General features: G+C 39.1%; 1 protein-coding gene across 1 annotated transcript in view; it reads left to right on the top strand.

Moving 5' to 3' along the window:
- Positions 1–262: 262 nt before the first annotated feature.
- LOC104461891 (DENN domain-containing protein 1A-like) overlaps positions 263–14,688 on the top strand; it is a gene marked incomplete at its 5' end in the record, with an annotated part of 83,238 nt that continues 68,812 nt past the window's right edge. The window contains 2 exon segments of the mRNA XM_010073631.1: positions 263–308; positions 9,146–9,247. Coding sequence (XP_010071933.1) covers positions 263–308; positions 9,146–9,247 — 148 coding nt within the window.

Here is a 14,688-nt window from a genome sequence, read left to right as displayed (position 1 = left end):
CTGCTTTAACTTAGTCACTTAGAAATCCTGATGTCAAGAAAAATTCAAGTCTTGCAGTAGTGAGAAGATATTGCATAGTAAAAAAAAGTCTTTCAAGTATGAAATAAAATTTTGTTCACATGTGGCTTGTTTATGTATATATTATTTTTTTAAGCAAAATTTAATCCAGTATCTTGGTGTTTTCCTGTAGCTAATTTTATGAGTCATATGTGTTAATCCAGTGTTATGAGAATGTAAAGCTAGGTGTTTTTCCTCTTTGCAGTGCCCCCATGCCCTACCTCATTGGAATACATTTAAGTTTGATGGAGGTAAGTCTTTCTCACCATTTCTGAAACTATATATAGTTTTATGGCTTAGAGACAAATTCTGCAAGCAATTACACATTCATTCATATGCTTAAAAATGAAATAATCCTGTTAATTTTTGAGTGCTGCGAGAGCTGAAGTTAAGCATACATGATCATGTTAAGTCTTAAAGGGAGTCTTATTTGATACCTCGAACTCTTCGGGCATGCTTTCTGTTTGCAGTCCATGGCAAGCTCACGTTGTGTTCCCCTCTCCATCCTGTTGTTTCACTTAACCAGTTTATTGCCTGAGTTTGACTCTGTATTCACAAAGGCAGACTCGATATTAAACCAAAATGTTGACAGTTTCAGTTCTCTTTTAGGCTTTTGCAGACAGATTGTAATTTTTTTAATGTTCAAAAGATCTGAAAAGAAGGAACTTGCTGTTAATGTTAACACAAAGCTGGCAGAAAACCAGCCCTCGCAGAAAGCTTCACATATAAACAATTTGGAGTAATTCATGTGACTTTTTAAAAACTCTAAAAGTGCAAACAGCACATTTGCTTTTGCTTCCAGTACTGGTGAAACAGTTGATGACTTTTCCTCAAAAGTATCTGGAGGACAATGTAAGCTATTTAGATCCCTGTGAAAATCCTGGCCCGTATGAATCGTGCCCCTTTGCTCAGGAAGTCTGAACAACGTGTGTATGCTCCGGCTGGGAGGAGGCATCCCTGCCCAGAAAGCGTTGCCTCTTCGGGGGCTCCTAAATGAGCAGGCAGTGCTCAGCTGGTGGGAGTTGCAAAAGCCCGTTAAAGTGGATTGACCTGTGTCCCTGTTCCAGTGTTTGGAAATTTGGGCGCAGTGTTTAGGATACATAAGCATTTACAAAGCTGAGTTTAACATCACATAAAGTAGTGCGTATTACTAGAATATTTATTCTTATGTTGTCCATAAAAATGTGTAGCTTTTCTGGGAATATTGATCAATATATTATTTCACTAGGGCATGCGTAAATGATAATGATCCTCTATGTCTTTGTGTGTTAACTTAGACTAGTGTGCTGTGTAAATTCCCCCTTCTTCCGGCGTCAATGTGAAGTAATTTTAGAAGTCACTTTTTTTCATGAGAAGCTAGAGGGAATATGCAGGACCTTTTTTCTTTTTTTTTCCTTACTCTCCTGGGTACAGATGATTTTTTTTATTGCCCTTTATATTGCTAAATAAAGTGCAGAATTGCAGGACAATGTGTTAGTGAATAAGCAATTACTTTAAAAGTCAACATGTACATTTGTTTGCACATCATATGCTTATGTTAGAGGGGTTTCTGATAATTATCCTTGAATATTGCATAGACAGGACTGGAGAAATTTCTAGGAAGAAATAATCTAGCATATATTTTTCATACTGATCAAGAAATTTTCTGCCCCATGTCTGTACCAGGTAATCATTGGCACGCTTGTTATGTCTGTCTATTGGAAAAAGAAGGGAGACCCAATAGAGGATGGGATAATATCTCAATACAGACACTTGTCAGCTTTCACAATATTTTTTTCCTCAGAGCTACATGGTTAGCCTGGCAATGGTGTAGAAAAAAAAAAATAATAATTACACCTTGGAGTTGCTTTGCATGATCTCTCACTCCTCCTTGCTGCATAAACCCATTACCTCTTCCTTTGTCTCGGTTTCTCAGATTGCAGAGCTCTGTAGGCCTTCCAAACTCCATCTGTAAAAAATCAAAAAAAGGATTTGTTCTTGGAGAAGCCAATTTTCATCGATTTTAGTAACTTGTGAAGAAATCTGTTTAGTACTAAATCCAGTACGGCTTTTGAATAGCCAGAGATTCTGGAACACAGACACACTTTGGCAAAGTACAGTTACTCAAAGTGCCTTATGAAATAAATTAAATAAATAAAACAAACTGTCTTCTCTCCTCCCTCTGCTCTTAAGGATAAATGGAATACTTCCAGATAGAAATGCATCTTCCAGCTAACTGTGCTTCTTCCATTGAAAAATAAAATCACACGGTGGGTTATTGTATCAGTTTGTTGGCAAGTTCTGCGTGATTTGTCTGTGCCTGGGGCAAAGGAAAGGTGACATTTGTCAAATGAGCTAGGCAGTTACCAGTTTACCTCTTTGCCTGGTTTTGTTGCTGAAAGCTTACTCTTTGTCCTTTTCTTCATATGTAGGTATAAATTTGTATTTCTTATTTCTTAGAGTAAGAACTTAGTAGCAGCAGCAATTTTTTTCTCATTATCTAGTAGTCGTGTATTTTTAAAAATAGAATGTATTAATTTTTCTATATCAAAATGATTTTATAAATCACATTTTAAAACTACTGTGATTATCCAGTATTCATTTTTCTGTAAAATAGATCTAACATAAAATAGATGTAAAAGAAAAAATTTTCAGTAAATAGATCTTTAAAAGTGTCTTATGAATCCACGTGTTCTAGTTTCAGGATAAGGGATGAATTCCCCAGTCTTCTATTCAGGTTAAGACAGGTGGACTCTTTATCTACTGTAGAGCCCCATGGGAGTAATTGCAATTATGTACAGGCTCACGGTTCTGCTCCAGCAGCTCCCGCTGCAGAATTTGTCGTTGTTGCATAAATGTTAGTGGAAGCCTACACTTGAGCAGAGAAAGCTGTGGTGTGAAGGGGAGGGTGAACGTGGAATTGAGGAAAGCAAATTATTTTCTAGCTTTTTGTTTCTGGGGGGTTTGTGCTGTCCCTGTCTTGGAACAGGTCCACTGGAAGAAATACAGCAGAAATGTTAATGATTTTAAACAAAATACAACCTCTCTTTCACCTCGAAAGTTTTTTTTTTTCCCCCCCCAAACTACTGTGTGTCTTGAAGTTAGTTTGCAGTTTCCCGTGTTACACAGAGTCTGTGTAGAGGGAACGGTTATTTTAATGGAAAATGACAAATTTTTCTTATGATTAAAATATCAAGCATATCCATTGACTGTTAAATCTAATTTGCTGTGACTGAAATGTTCTCCAGTGAGATAAGATAATCTCCTGTTATAGGTCAGAGGGCTCTAGCTGATTTATGGGGGAAAATCTTGGTAGAAAATACAGAGCTGTGTTTTGTGCTCTTATTTTTCAGCTTTTCTATCATCACCTAGTTAGTCATTCTTTATAAGATTTCCATTTAGCAATCCATAAAGTGACTTCAAAGAAGGCTAAAAGTTTATAAGCTGTTGGATAAGCAAGGCTGGAGCTATCGCATGAATAATGGAACATGCTTACAGAACTAATTGAATTCATATTAGATGAAGATAAGTACCTAGTACTGATAAACAACACGACAGGAAAATGAGACTCTATCGAATGAACACATCCCTTTCATAATCTTCTTTTCTACCTGCCTACTGTCTGCTGTTTCAGTGTTCAAATTATATTAAATTGACCTTTGTGGTGTAAGTGGTGTCAAACTTAGCTGGCAGCCTTTTGCGTTTTGTCAGGGTAAGCGGTTGTTTCAGCAACTGTTCCTGGAGCAGAGGTTATTAGCATGATGGCGCTGATGGAGGAGGAATGCCCTTGACCTAGCGGGCTGCCTACTGGAATCCAGGCACATGTGGTTCTGTTTAGCTGCAGATCCTGAGCTGCTGGCACTGTCCTCTTCTGTGCCAGGCTTCCTGTCATGCCAGTAACAATAGCGCCCAACCTTAACCTGCTCTAGTTGGGGCACAACACCAACCTTTAAAGTTAATGATTAGAAAAGCATTTTTTGGCTTTTTTTTTTTTTTTTTTAATATTCCAGTCAGTCAAGGACTTCTTCTGGGAGTTCAGAATTTTAATTCTTTCAAGATTACCCAGAAGGGATTTGTGTGTGAAACCACATGGCATGTGTTAGAATGATTTTTTTAAACATTTTTCCTAAGCATAAAGGACAGTTCTGCATATCGTAAAACCTATATGAGCAGGTTTTTGTTTTGTTTTAACCTGTTATGAGTGAGTACGTTCATTTTAGGAAACGAAGGCTCACTAAAGTTCATGCTGTCTTTAATGTGCTAGGACAGGGCGGCTGGCCTCACGTAGTGCCGGCAGTCTCATCCTTGTGCAGCCGGATGAACGGCAAGCTGTGTTCAGTCATCTGACCCCACACGCGTGTTCTGGAAGCACCTTCTGGTGTATTTCCCTGGTCTGTTTCAGGTGGCCCTGAGCATGCTCTGTGATCCAGTCTGACAGTGTGCCTGGTAGCGTGCACGGAGTCTGAGTTAACAGACTGAGGAGCAGGTTACGTCGGCTTGAGCTTAGTCCTGACAGTGCCACGTGGTTCCCGCTGGCCGCAGAACACACCCTGAGAATTCGTTGACCACCTGCATCTTCCAGTGGTGGCATTAATCGTTCATTATGTTTTTTTGATTAGGGTGAGGAGTAAAGTTTAGCTTTTTGCATCCATTTATACTTAGTAAATCCCTGCCTTTTCTAGATATTACTGAAGATGTGTAGCTTTTTTACAGGGTTTAAATGAAGGGTTTATATATATATACTTCAATCCAGATCTTAAAAAACGAAATATAAGTTAGTCACTCACAAATATCCTAAATATGGCTGTACATGGTTTCAGGAGTATCGATAAAAATGTATTTTAAAACATGACAAATTACTTAGGGAATTTTCTTTTATCCAATTATTGGAAAAATGAAAATAATAACTGTGTTTTAATAAGAGATTCTTCATGAGGGGATGTTTGAGGGGTAAGTTTGAAGGAAGACAAATACTGCAACACCAAGTAGACTTCCCATTAAGCGCAGAAGGCTTTTCCTCTGTTGTACACTAGTGTTAGACCAGGAGGAGTGATGTTTGTCACTCAGTCGGCAACAGCTGCTTGTGATAAGGATCTTGAGAATCACCTGTACAGGATCAGGGTCCTGCACATCAAGGTTGGGAGATGGGCGGAAGAGTGGGAGATGCAGCAGCCCACCTGCTGTGCCCAGATCAAAGGGCCGGGAGGTCAGGGGGCACATCCAGCTTAACCAGATTTGTCTGTTGAATAGCTATTTCAGATTGTAAATCTAAGGGTGATTTCATTAAGTCCTTCTGGCTGCTGTTGGGGCATGAAATAATAAAATTTTATATCCGTTGCCTTTCCTGCTTCTGGCAGCCAGATTGACACATTGTTGTCTGCAGCGTTGTGGTGTTTTTCCTAAGAAAATAAATGGAAACTATTAACTAAGTAGAGACAAGTCATTAAGCAAATGGATTTTAGACTTGTTGTGAATCATACTTCCATAATAGTTTCAAATATAGTGTACAAACTAGCTAGTAAGAACATCAGTTTTTGTTAAGAGTTCTGTCTTTCCAAAAGAATTGCTGGAAGGTACGTTTTCTTTTTTCTGTTACAACACTTTTTAGTATGTTGATCACATTTGTGTCTGGTTCCGAAACCTCCTGCTCAGCTTGGTTGATGTTTTGGCACCAATTTACCCATGAAGGTATGCAAACCTAGGGTTTGGGGGGAGAGGGGATGGTGGTGTTTTGGGTTTTTTTTAAATGAACTATTCAATAAAATTGTTCATCTGAAAGAAGTTTAACTTCGGACTTTTTGTGGTAGGAAGTGCAAAAACTGCCAACTGCAGAAGTGATAATAAAATGACATTTAGTATAAACTGGTGTTAGTATTATTGATGAAATTGCTTCTAGCGTGTCATCTGAGTGAGACAGTGGAGCACTCCTTAATACTTCTATTAGAATATAGTTTCTCAGTGTTTTTGCAAACTTTTACATAAAACATTTAAATTACTTCAAGTGTTTGGCTGCTTGTGAGCAGGACAGACGCACTAACTGCTGCTTATTTACTGACCTGGTGTTTAAGGCCCCCTGGAGTTTGTTTGAAAAGTTAAGAGATTTTCACAGTAAAGGTGCCATTTCTGAAATTTAAAGTGCTCTTTTCACCAGGAGATAAGTTCTCTCTGATTAAGTCAGTAATTCTTACTAAGCCATGTTTATAGAGGCCATAAACAATGGGTTCAGTGTGCTTGTTAAACCAGCTTTCCATACCTCTCCGCTCTTTTAAAAAGAGACATTTAAAATAAAAGGCAGGTGTAGATGTTAGTTCGATTTGATGGTTTTTAGATCATTAATTATGGCTACAAGTAGTTTGGTAAGGTTGGCTGAGAAAGGTTTGCCCTAGTGATATGTGATGCACGGTTTCACTGAATCACTTCATTTGACTCAGCAAATCCCTAGTCTGTAGTAAAATTAGATAAGGAGACTGTAATGTTCATGTTTCCTCTTGTTCTTTGCTTCTCCCCATCTTCTTCAGCAAGATCTGAACTTACTGGATATAGTCCATTCTGTTTAACAGGTACTACATTGTTTGTAAAATTTTGTTTAGACAGCCAGGAAGCTGTGAGATGCGGAATGTGACTGGCTTAGTGGCTGTCCCTTCCTATTTTGAGAAAAATATGACAATATGCAGACTGAACCTGTGAAAATGGCCAACATGTAATTACAGCTCATACAGTCCAATGGGATTTAATGGGAGAAACGCAGTTGGATGCTGCGAATTTTTACTAAAATTCCAACAAGAGAGCAAATACTTTTGTTTCCAGGTCAGTTGGGCTGATAGGTTCTACGTTTAGGAAAAGAGCCATCTGATCATTTGACAAAAGCCCTTATAACTGTCCGATAATACCTTTATCAAAGATTATAGTGAGAGGAAAGATTATAAAAGCAGATAAGGATTAAGATGAACTGGTCAGTCTACATTTCTCTTGGATGAGCCACAGTTGGACCACTGAAAAATTGTGGTTTTGCAAATTCATTGCTAGACAGATGCTATAAATCAAAGTTAGTCTCAAGTGTTTTATTAAATTTGAGTGTTTGTCTCCAGGGAAATCCACTGTCTTAATACAAATATTGAGAAGTTTTAAAGTAAGCTTGTGCTTTTCCCAGCACAAAGGTACAGCACAGCAGGGTCTAATCTTGACCTTCCTTTCGGACACAATGATTTCTGGGCCACGTGTGGCGGTGATTGCGTTGATCAGCATTTCTAGTCCTTGCGCGGTGAGCAGCATCCTTTTGTGCTGTGCTCCTTGGCAGATATCCGCTTGTCACAAGCCTGTGCTTTGCTACAGAAACCCCCAACGTTCGGCTGAAGGGAAGGTGCAGATTCATCACCAGAGTTACAAAAACACCCGTTGACAAGTTCAAGCACATGTTTGTTGCTTCTTCGGCAAGAATCAAGAGAAGGTTTTAATTCCTTCTGTCTTGTCCTACTAGCGCTTGATTTTGACGAGCTTCTGGCTTTGGTTAAGTACATTGCAAGAGCTTTTTGTTGGAGCTTTTTAGGCTCCTCTAAGTGAGATTTTTAATTTTCTGAAACAGGAAGGAGCAAATCAGTTTGTCTGGTGCTTCCGGACTCCTAGAAGGAGCAAGACTCCTGGATTGCTTTAGAGTTTATCAGATGCAGCCAACAGAGTGACCTTTGGTTCCTGAAATGGAGAGGAAAGTACCTGGTTTGTCATGCAGTTCTTGTGCTTTTTATATGGAAAGCATTAAATGTAATATTCTTCCACTTAAGTTAAAGAAATTTTTCATGGAAGACCTAAACTTAAATGTCTGCAAAGTGATTTTTATAGATGTTGGCTTTTTTTCCTCCCCCCTAAGTACACAGCAGTTTTCTTTATAGGCAGAGGACTGAGCCTTGAAAACTGAAGGTAATTATTTAGATGCCTAAGGCTCAACTTTGCCATTGTTTTAGAGCTCTAGTTCCTTTCTTTTAAAGGAAACAATTCCCTCCACCCTGCAAAACCTTAATTAAAAATTAAGTATGTTTTTGTTCATTTTCCTCCTCAGTAACTTGCACTATACCGACGGATAGGTATGTAGGTACTTAAATATTTGTTTAGTGTCACTGGGAAACTTCCTTAATTACCATATTCTATAGTTCCACTTTTTCTGATTTTGAATTTTCAAAGCTTTATCTGAAGAGGGCTTAAATACGTAGGATTAGTCAGACAAAAAAAAAAAGGATTCAATTTGCCTGTTAGCAGAAAAAGTACCAAAATAAATATTTCAGTGCTGCTTTGTCTCATATCAGTGATTCATTTACTGTTGTTTAAGCAGGGAAATAAAGTCTGACAGTGTTTAAATTTGCTTAGATCACCGATATCTTTATGATGATCATTCTTTTGGGAAATAGGTTATGCTTTTCTTTTGTGTGTCCATGTACTGTTACAGATGATGTGAACACTCAAACGAGATTAGAGACATTTCTTTCTCTCGATTCATGGGAAGAGGATGGAAAGTTTAGACTTGCTGAACATTAAGAGACCAGGATATGGTGGAGATATTTTTCTCTTAGGTTTTCTTCATTTTAGTTCATATTTATTAACCTCTGTTAGTGTCCATTTTACCTAAATACAGTTGTAAGCTTGTCTCCAACTTGGGATTTGGAAACGAGTTCTTATCCCTGATTTACTCCAACTTTTAACTCCTAGAAAATCAACTGTTTATTGTCATTAAAATTAATTTTTAAATATAAAAAGATGTACTTGAAATCTTGACTCAGGTAGAAACTGCTAAATGTGTAAACAGGATATCAGAATTAAGAAAAGAAATAAATCTTTGCTTGAATAATCTCAAACAATAACTCTAGTTTCAAAACTTTCAGTATGTGCAACGGGAAGACCTTCCATCTGCAAACTGAAGGTTGATTTTTCAACGTTGTAAAATGTGAATAAATAAAACAAATGATGACAGAAAGACAGGAATGTTGGATGTTTTTAAAATGCTTGAAGTTTTGTAGTGCCATGATGTTATGCCATCACTTACGTCCTTTATGTATAAGATTTAACTCTGCATACTTATGTTTGTTTGCCTTCTCCTTTTCTTGAATTTGCTCATACTTAGAAAGTAAGAAGCATGGCCCTGGAAGATGTGGTGATTCTTAATGTAGACACCAACACACTGGAAACCCCTTTTGATGACCTTCAGAGCCTTCCTAATGATGTGGTATGTATGACATGATTTATTCAACTATTCCATTACTTAAAAGTGTAAATCCTTTTGACCTGCTCGGTTTGTAGCTGAGCTGTCTCACTGTGTTACTCTCATTATTATAAGTAAACTGGTTTACCTCGATTGTTTCCTGTTTTGAAGTGTTAAGCAATGTTTGTTTGAACTTTTGAAGTCATATTTTTAAGCCTCCTAATGAAAATTAGCTAATGCTCACCTAAGCTGCAGCAGCCCAGTTTCACTTTTGGATCGCGTGATCAAGTTTCATGTAAAGAGTTAGTCTTTTATAGGGGGGGAAAAAAGATAATGGAAAACACGGGGGGTGTGGTACCTCTGAACAGGAAACTAAAATTCAAACTTCTTCTTCATGGTGTGAAAAAGAAATACTCTTTGAAACTATCTTTATCCATTCCATTACGAAATAAAAAACAAAAAACAAAACAACCCCCCCAAAAAAAACTAAAGAGCATTTTTAGATAACTTTTGTTTCCAAATGATTTTTTTTTTCTCCTGTGACTTCTTCCAGGTGAGTTGTAATGAATTTTTGCATTTTATGTCCTGAATTACAATATCGAATGGACTACTTCATATTCACTCCTGAATATGAAAACGGCAGGGGAAAATCTGTGTTTCTTTTACCAGTTCGAAATATTGTGCTGACAGTTAGATCTATACCTTTTTGTGTGTAGTTGAGAAATAAAATTGATATGCAGGGAGCTCAGGATAAGCTGGTCTCAAGTAATGGTGAACACCCAGTGCTGCCTCCTGTGACATCCCATCATTCTTTGTGATCTGTGGTGGGATCCGCTCTTCGAAAACAGCGAGCTCTGGGGGAGAGGTCCATCTCGATGGTGAACATTTTGGCTTTAGTCAAGCATTTAGTCTATAAAAGTTACTTCAATGAATTTTTCTGGCTTTATATAGTTTTTCATTTTTATTTCACTCCTGGCATCCAAACCCGCCAGCTGGTCAGCGCTCGTGCCATCGTTCCCAGCCCGGGGAATGACGGACTTGTAAATTTGATAGGATTATGTAAGAAACGTCTGGATACAGTGAACGCGGGGCCTCAAACATGGATATGATTTGTCAACAATCAAGTATTATATTAGATTTTATGAGGCTTCATTAAATGAGCTGTTGTAGGCGCGCTGTAGAACATCAGAAGAGGCTTCACCAATAAACACAGAACTTCAAGCTTTGGAATGTAATAAATTTTAAGAGACTTCCTTCCTTTCATTATTTACTTTTACTTCACTTTTATAACAGTAGAGAGTTGTGTTTTATTAGTTCAAATTTTTTGATTCAGTTTTCCACAGGTCTATTTAAAAGCTACAATTTTATCTTGGAGGATGTTTGGAGCATAGCAGAGGAAGTGCTGCCAGCAAATTCAATTAACTGGCATGGCTCACAAATAGCCTACATGGTGTATTTTTTTTTCACAACTGCTATATAAATACAGCTGGGATTAATATTTGTCGCAACAAAGCCTTAACTTCAATCGTGTTGTGTTGTGTAATTAATGTTTGGGATCAGTGTTTATGTCTTATTTAGCTTTGTTTCATTATTTTAGTTACCTAGATAATGATGTATTCTCCTCTAGGTCTTTTCCTTTCCCTCAGACTGCTTAATATTTGGCTTTGACCACTAGAGAGCAGCTGCTCTTCTTTGCAAGAATTGAATTTCTGTCAGTTCTTTCATGCATCATGTGTTTGGAACTGTAAGTGGATCAAGTTGTTCATCTCAGCAGGGAGACTCTAAAGCCAATCCATTATACTTTTTTTCTTTTTTTTTCTTTTTTTCCTTTTTTTTTTTTTTCATTTGCTTCCTTGGGAGGATGGGGAGATTCTGGGAGTGTGTCTCCCCACTGGTCTCAGTCTAAACAGATACATTTATGATCTGAGAAACTGAAAATGTCTTCGAGTTTCGTGATCATAAATGGCTGTTAATGTCAAACTGTTCTGCCAGTTTTGCTACTTAACATGAACAGTGAGCAATTCACGCACTGCTGAATAGACACAAAATTGCTAAATTAGATCTATCTATATTGAACAGGGAGGAGAAACATCATCTGTGTGATGCATTCACCATTGGGTAATTAATCCAGTGGAAAACTTTTGAAGCTCGTTTTCCCCTCTCCTGGAACCAGCTTTCTTAATTAAGTAAAACAATGCCTTGAAGTCCTCTGATTATTTTAGAGCTTCAGGTAGTGAGTTGTTCATGATAGTCATGTTGCTACCTAAACTGTTGATTTTCAGTAGTCTAGAATGAACTATTCATTACTAGGATCCGGATGGACATAGGCTATAGTGAAAAGCCTTTCCAGCTCACGGTTGTGTCACAGGAGCTGGATAGCATTGAGACAGTTCCAGCAGGATCAGGTTAAGTAGTTTCTTTGCCCCGGTTTTGCTCAGCACTACCTGCTAGCAGTCAGACTTCTTGAATTGTTCAAGTCAGATCCCTGAAAATCAAGGTGTGTACTACTGCGTTACTACTTAACTACTTGAAATGTGAAAAACTGCCCCTCCTTCACCTTCTGCTTCTGATATGTTGCTGAAAATCTGGCAGCATGAGAACGCCCTGGGAAGTAACTTTCCTTTTAAAATAGCCAATATTAAAAAAAGAGATTTATTAAGGACTGTGATTACAATAAGTGCATCTGCTGCTGACAAGTCTCCTACACCACCGTCTGTGTTGCAAGGAATAGCAAAGAGGGGGTAGTAATTTTTTTTTATGCAACCCTTATGGATTTTTCATGTATTTCCAAATAAGTGTCATCTTCCAGTCTTGGTTGTAGTCAGAGCTTCATATTACAAGGAATAAAGCATAAGCTCGCTCTGTCAACGTGTAGTTTTTATTAAATGAAGCCCTGATGCAATGCAGTGTACTGCACCAAAGAGAGATCTTGCATATCTTATGGCTGTGAGAGTCCTGTAAATGTGCACTAGCCTATGAATATCTTAGGCTGTCAGTAATTTGGTTGTGTATGCTACTGTTGTCCATTCATTAACAAGTTACCACAAGTAGGAAGCCTATGTTACTGTTTTTCAGTTAGTGGGAAATTAACTGCTTTCAGGACAGGAAGCAGTGCTGAACTACAACTCCATAGCAGAACCATTTTCTTAAAGGTGAATCCATTTTTATTTCTTACACTATGTTTGCAATGGAATGTTTCTTCTTTTATTCATGTTGACAACTGAAAAGTCTTGGACCTAATTAAAAGAATTTCCGCTAGCACCTTTACTGAACCATTTCATTATGCTGCATTGCACAGATTGCATTTTGAAACATGGTGATAGTTTAAATCTGACCTTTAAACCTGAACTGCCAGAAGTATAAAAATCTTCTTTAAAAACACTCTCAGGGTAGACTGCATGTATATGTGTCTGTTTGTCTAGAGATAATCTTCATATTGAGTGGTCACAGTCTTTTTTTAAGTATTAGTGCCTCTTTAGACAGGAAACAATTGTAATTCTGCTTGTATAATCTACTCTGGTTTATGAACTAGTTTACTCCAGAGTAAACATGAATTTTTTTTTTTCCTTACTTGTTAGTCTCTTTAAATATGTTGTTCTTAGCATTTTCTTTTTTAAAAAACTATGACATGCCTATTGCAATAGTCCTGACTGGATGAGTAAAAGTTTGCGTATACAAAATGGACATCCGCCAGTATTTGATTTAGTCTTAGAAGAGAGAAAATGATCTGAAAGCTTAAGGAATTAGCAAAATACCTATCAACATTCTACTTTTATACCAAACGGGGAAGCTGAAACACAGAAAGGCTGAGACTAGCCTTCTGAACTTGTAGTTTGTTGTAAAACGAAGCATAGAGTCTTTTCCTTCTCTGTAGAAGGCAAGCTCTTTATCTTCACATGAATATGTGAAGAAAACCTCTTATAAAAATGTTTGAGATGGATTTGGAGGTTACTCAGAGCTATAGACATTTTATTACATTTTTAAGATCTACCTTTAAAATGTTTACATAGGTTAATATAGGAAATAAACACTTCATCCCTACGACATCAGGCTCCTTCAGACATGGAGTAGTGTGCTCTTCAGGCTTGAAAATCTGATGAAGCTTTCACATTTTGAGAATAACAGAGCTCCTTGAGAGACATTATCTCAGTGAATAGGAGTGAGCTTGTTTTATAGGCATGATAGTCTAGGTCTGTTATCGTGTGTTAATATGTGCTTATGGGCTCGTTAAGGCATGGATCACTGGCATAAGCCACAGCATTCAGATCTCTGAGCAGCACTGGACATACTCTTGCTTATTTCTGTGGTACTAAAAAACTGTAATGAAAATCCTCCTACAGCAGGAGCTGCAGAGAACTTAAAGTAAAAGGAAATGTCTTTGCAACTGCGTGTTAATGATGGAACTTATATAGCCACGGCAGCACAGGCTCAGCAAGTGTCGTGGTAATCTTTGAACGGTGTTTTTATGTCCTTTCCTGGCTTGTGTTGGGGAAAGCAAAGCGCTGTCACTAACAATAGTGTGTAGGTACCTTACTGCAGGAGTTACCGAGCTCTGAGCTCTAGGAAGGAGGCGTCAAACCACGACCTCCTCGTGTGTGTGTGTGTGTGTGTGTGTGAGGAACCCTGCAGCCCAGAGAACAGGAGAGGGTGATCCTCCAGAACTGCAGCCCTTGGTGTACCCAGAACACAAAGAATCTCATGGTGGTTTTAACTGTGCTGGCACAGGGATGTGTTTGGTTGGTGTTTGCTCAGAGTGGGGGGTAAGTGTCTCTGTGTAAATGGTGATGAGACTCTGTGGCTCCTGAGGTAATGAACCACCTGCGCAGCGGCGGGGAGGGCATGGAGGGTTCGGAGAGGAGCCGCCCTGCGCACAGGTGGCTTGGATCTGCTGAGAGACGGGGGGAAGAAAAGCTTCAGGAGATACTGACCGTTTTGAAGGACAGAATGTTGTTGTTGAGGCTTTTCAAACAACCTGCAGGTTTTGCTTTCTGGATTGCGTCGGGTGTCTGTGGTGCTGTGTGGGCAGGGAGGCCGCAGGGCCTCTGTGTTCGGAGAGGAGCCGCCCTGCGCACAGGTGGCTTGGATCTGCTGAGAGACGGGGGGAAGAAAAGCTTCAGGAGATACTGACCGTTTTGAAGGACAGAATGTTGTTGTTGAGGCTTTTCAAACAACCTGCAGGTTTTGCTTTCTGGATTGCGTCGGGTGTCTGTGGTGCTGTGTGGGCAGGGAGGCCGCAGGGCCTCTGTGAGGGGAGGCCGGGGCGGCCGGAGCAGGACACAGCCGGTTCCAGCCCGCCCCTCAGCACACCTCAGCTGAGCCATCGCAGAGCTGGCCGTGCCTCTGGGGAAGCGTGTGTGAGAAGGGGCAAAATGCTGCACGGCAGAGTGTGGAGGAAGGAGCAGGGGAGAGGAGCTGCTGCGGCCTGACAGCGGCCCCGTCGCCATCGCCCTGCGCCACGGGAGGAG

Source organism: Pterocles gutturalis, unplaced genomic scaffold, assembly GCF_000699245.1.
Source record: "Pterocles gutturalis isolate BGI_N339 unplaced genomic scaffold, ASM69924v1 scaffold26982, whole genome shotgun sequence".
NCBI classification, from domain to species: domain Eukaryota; kingdom Metazoa; phylum Chordata; class Aves; order Pterocliformes; family Pteroclidae; genus Pterocles; species Pterocles gutturalis.
This window is presented reverse-complemented; position numbering and strand designations above follow the sequence as displayed.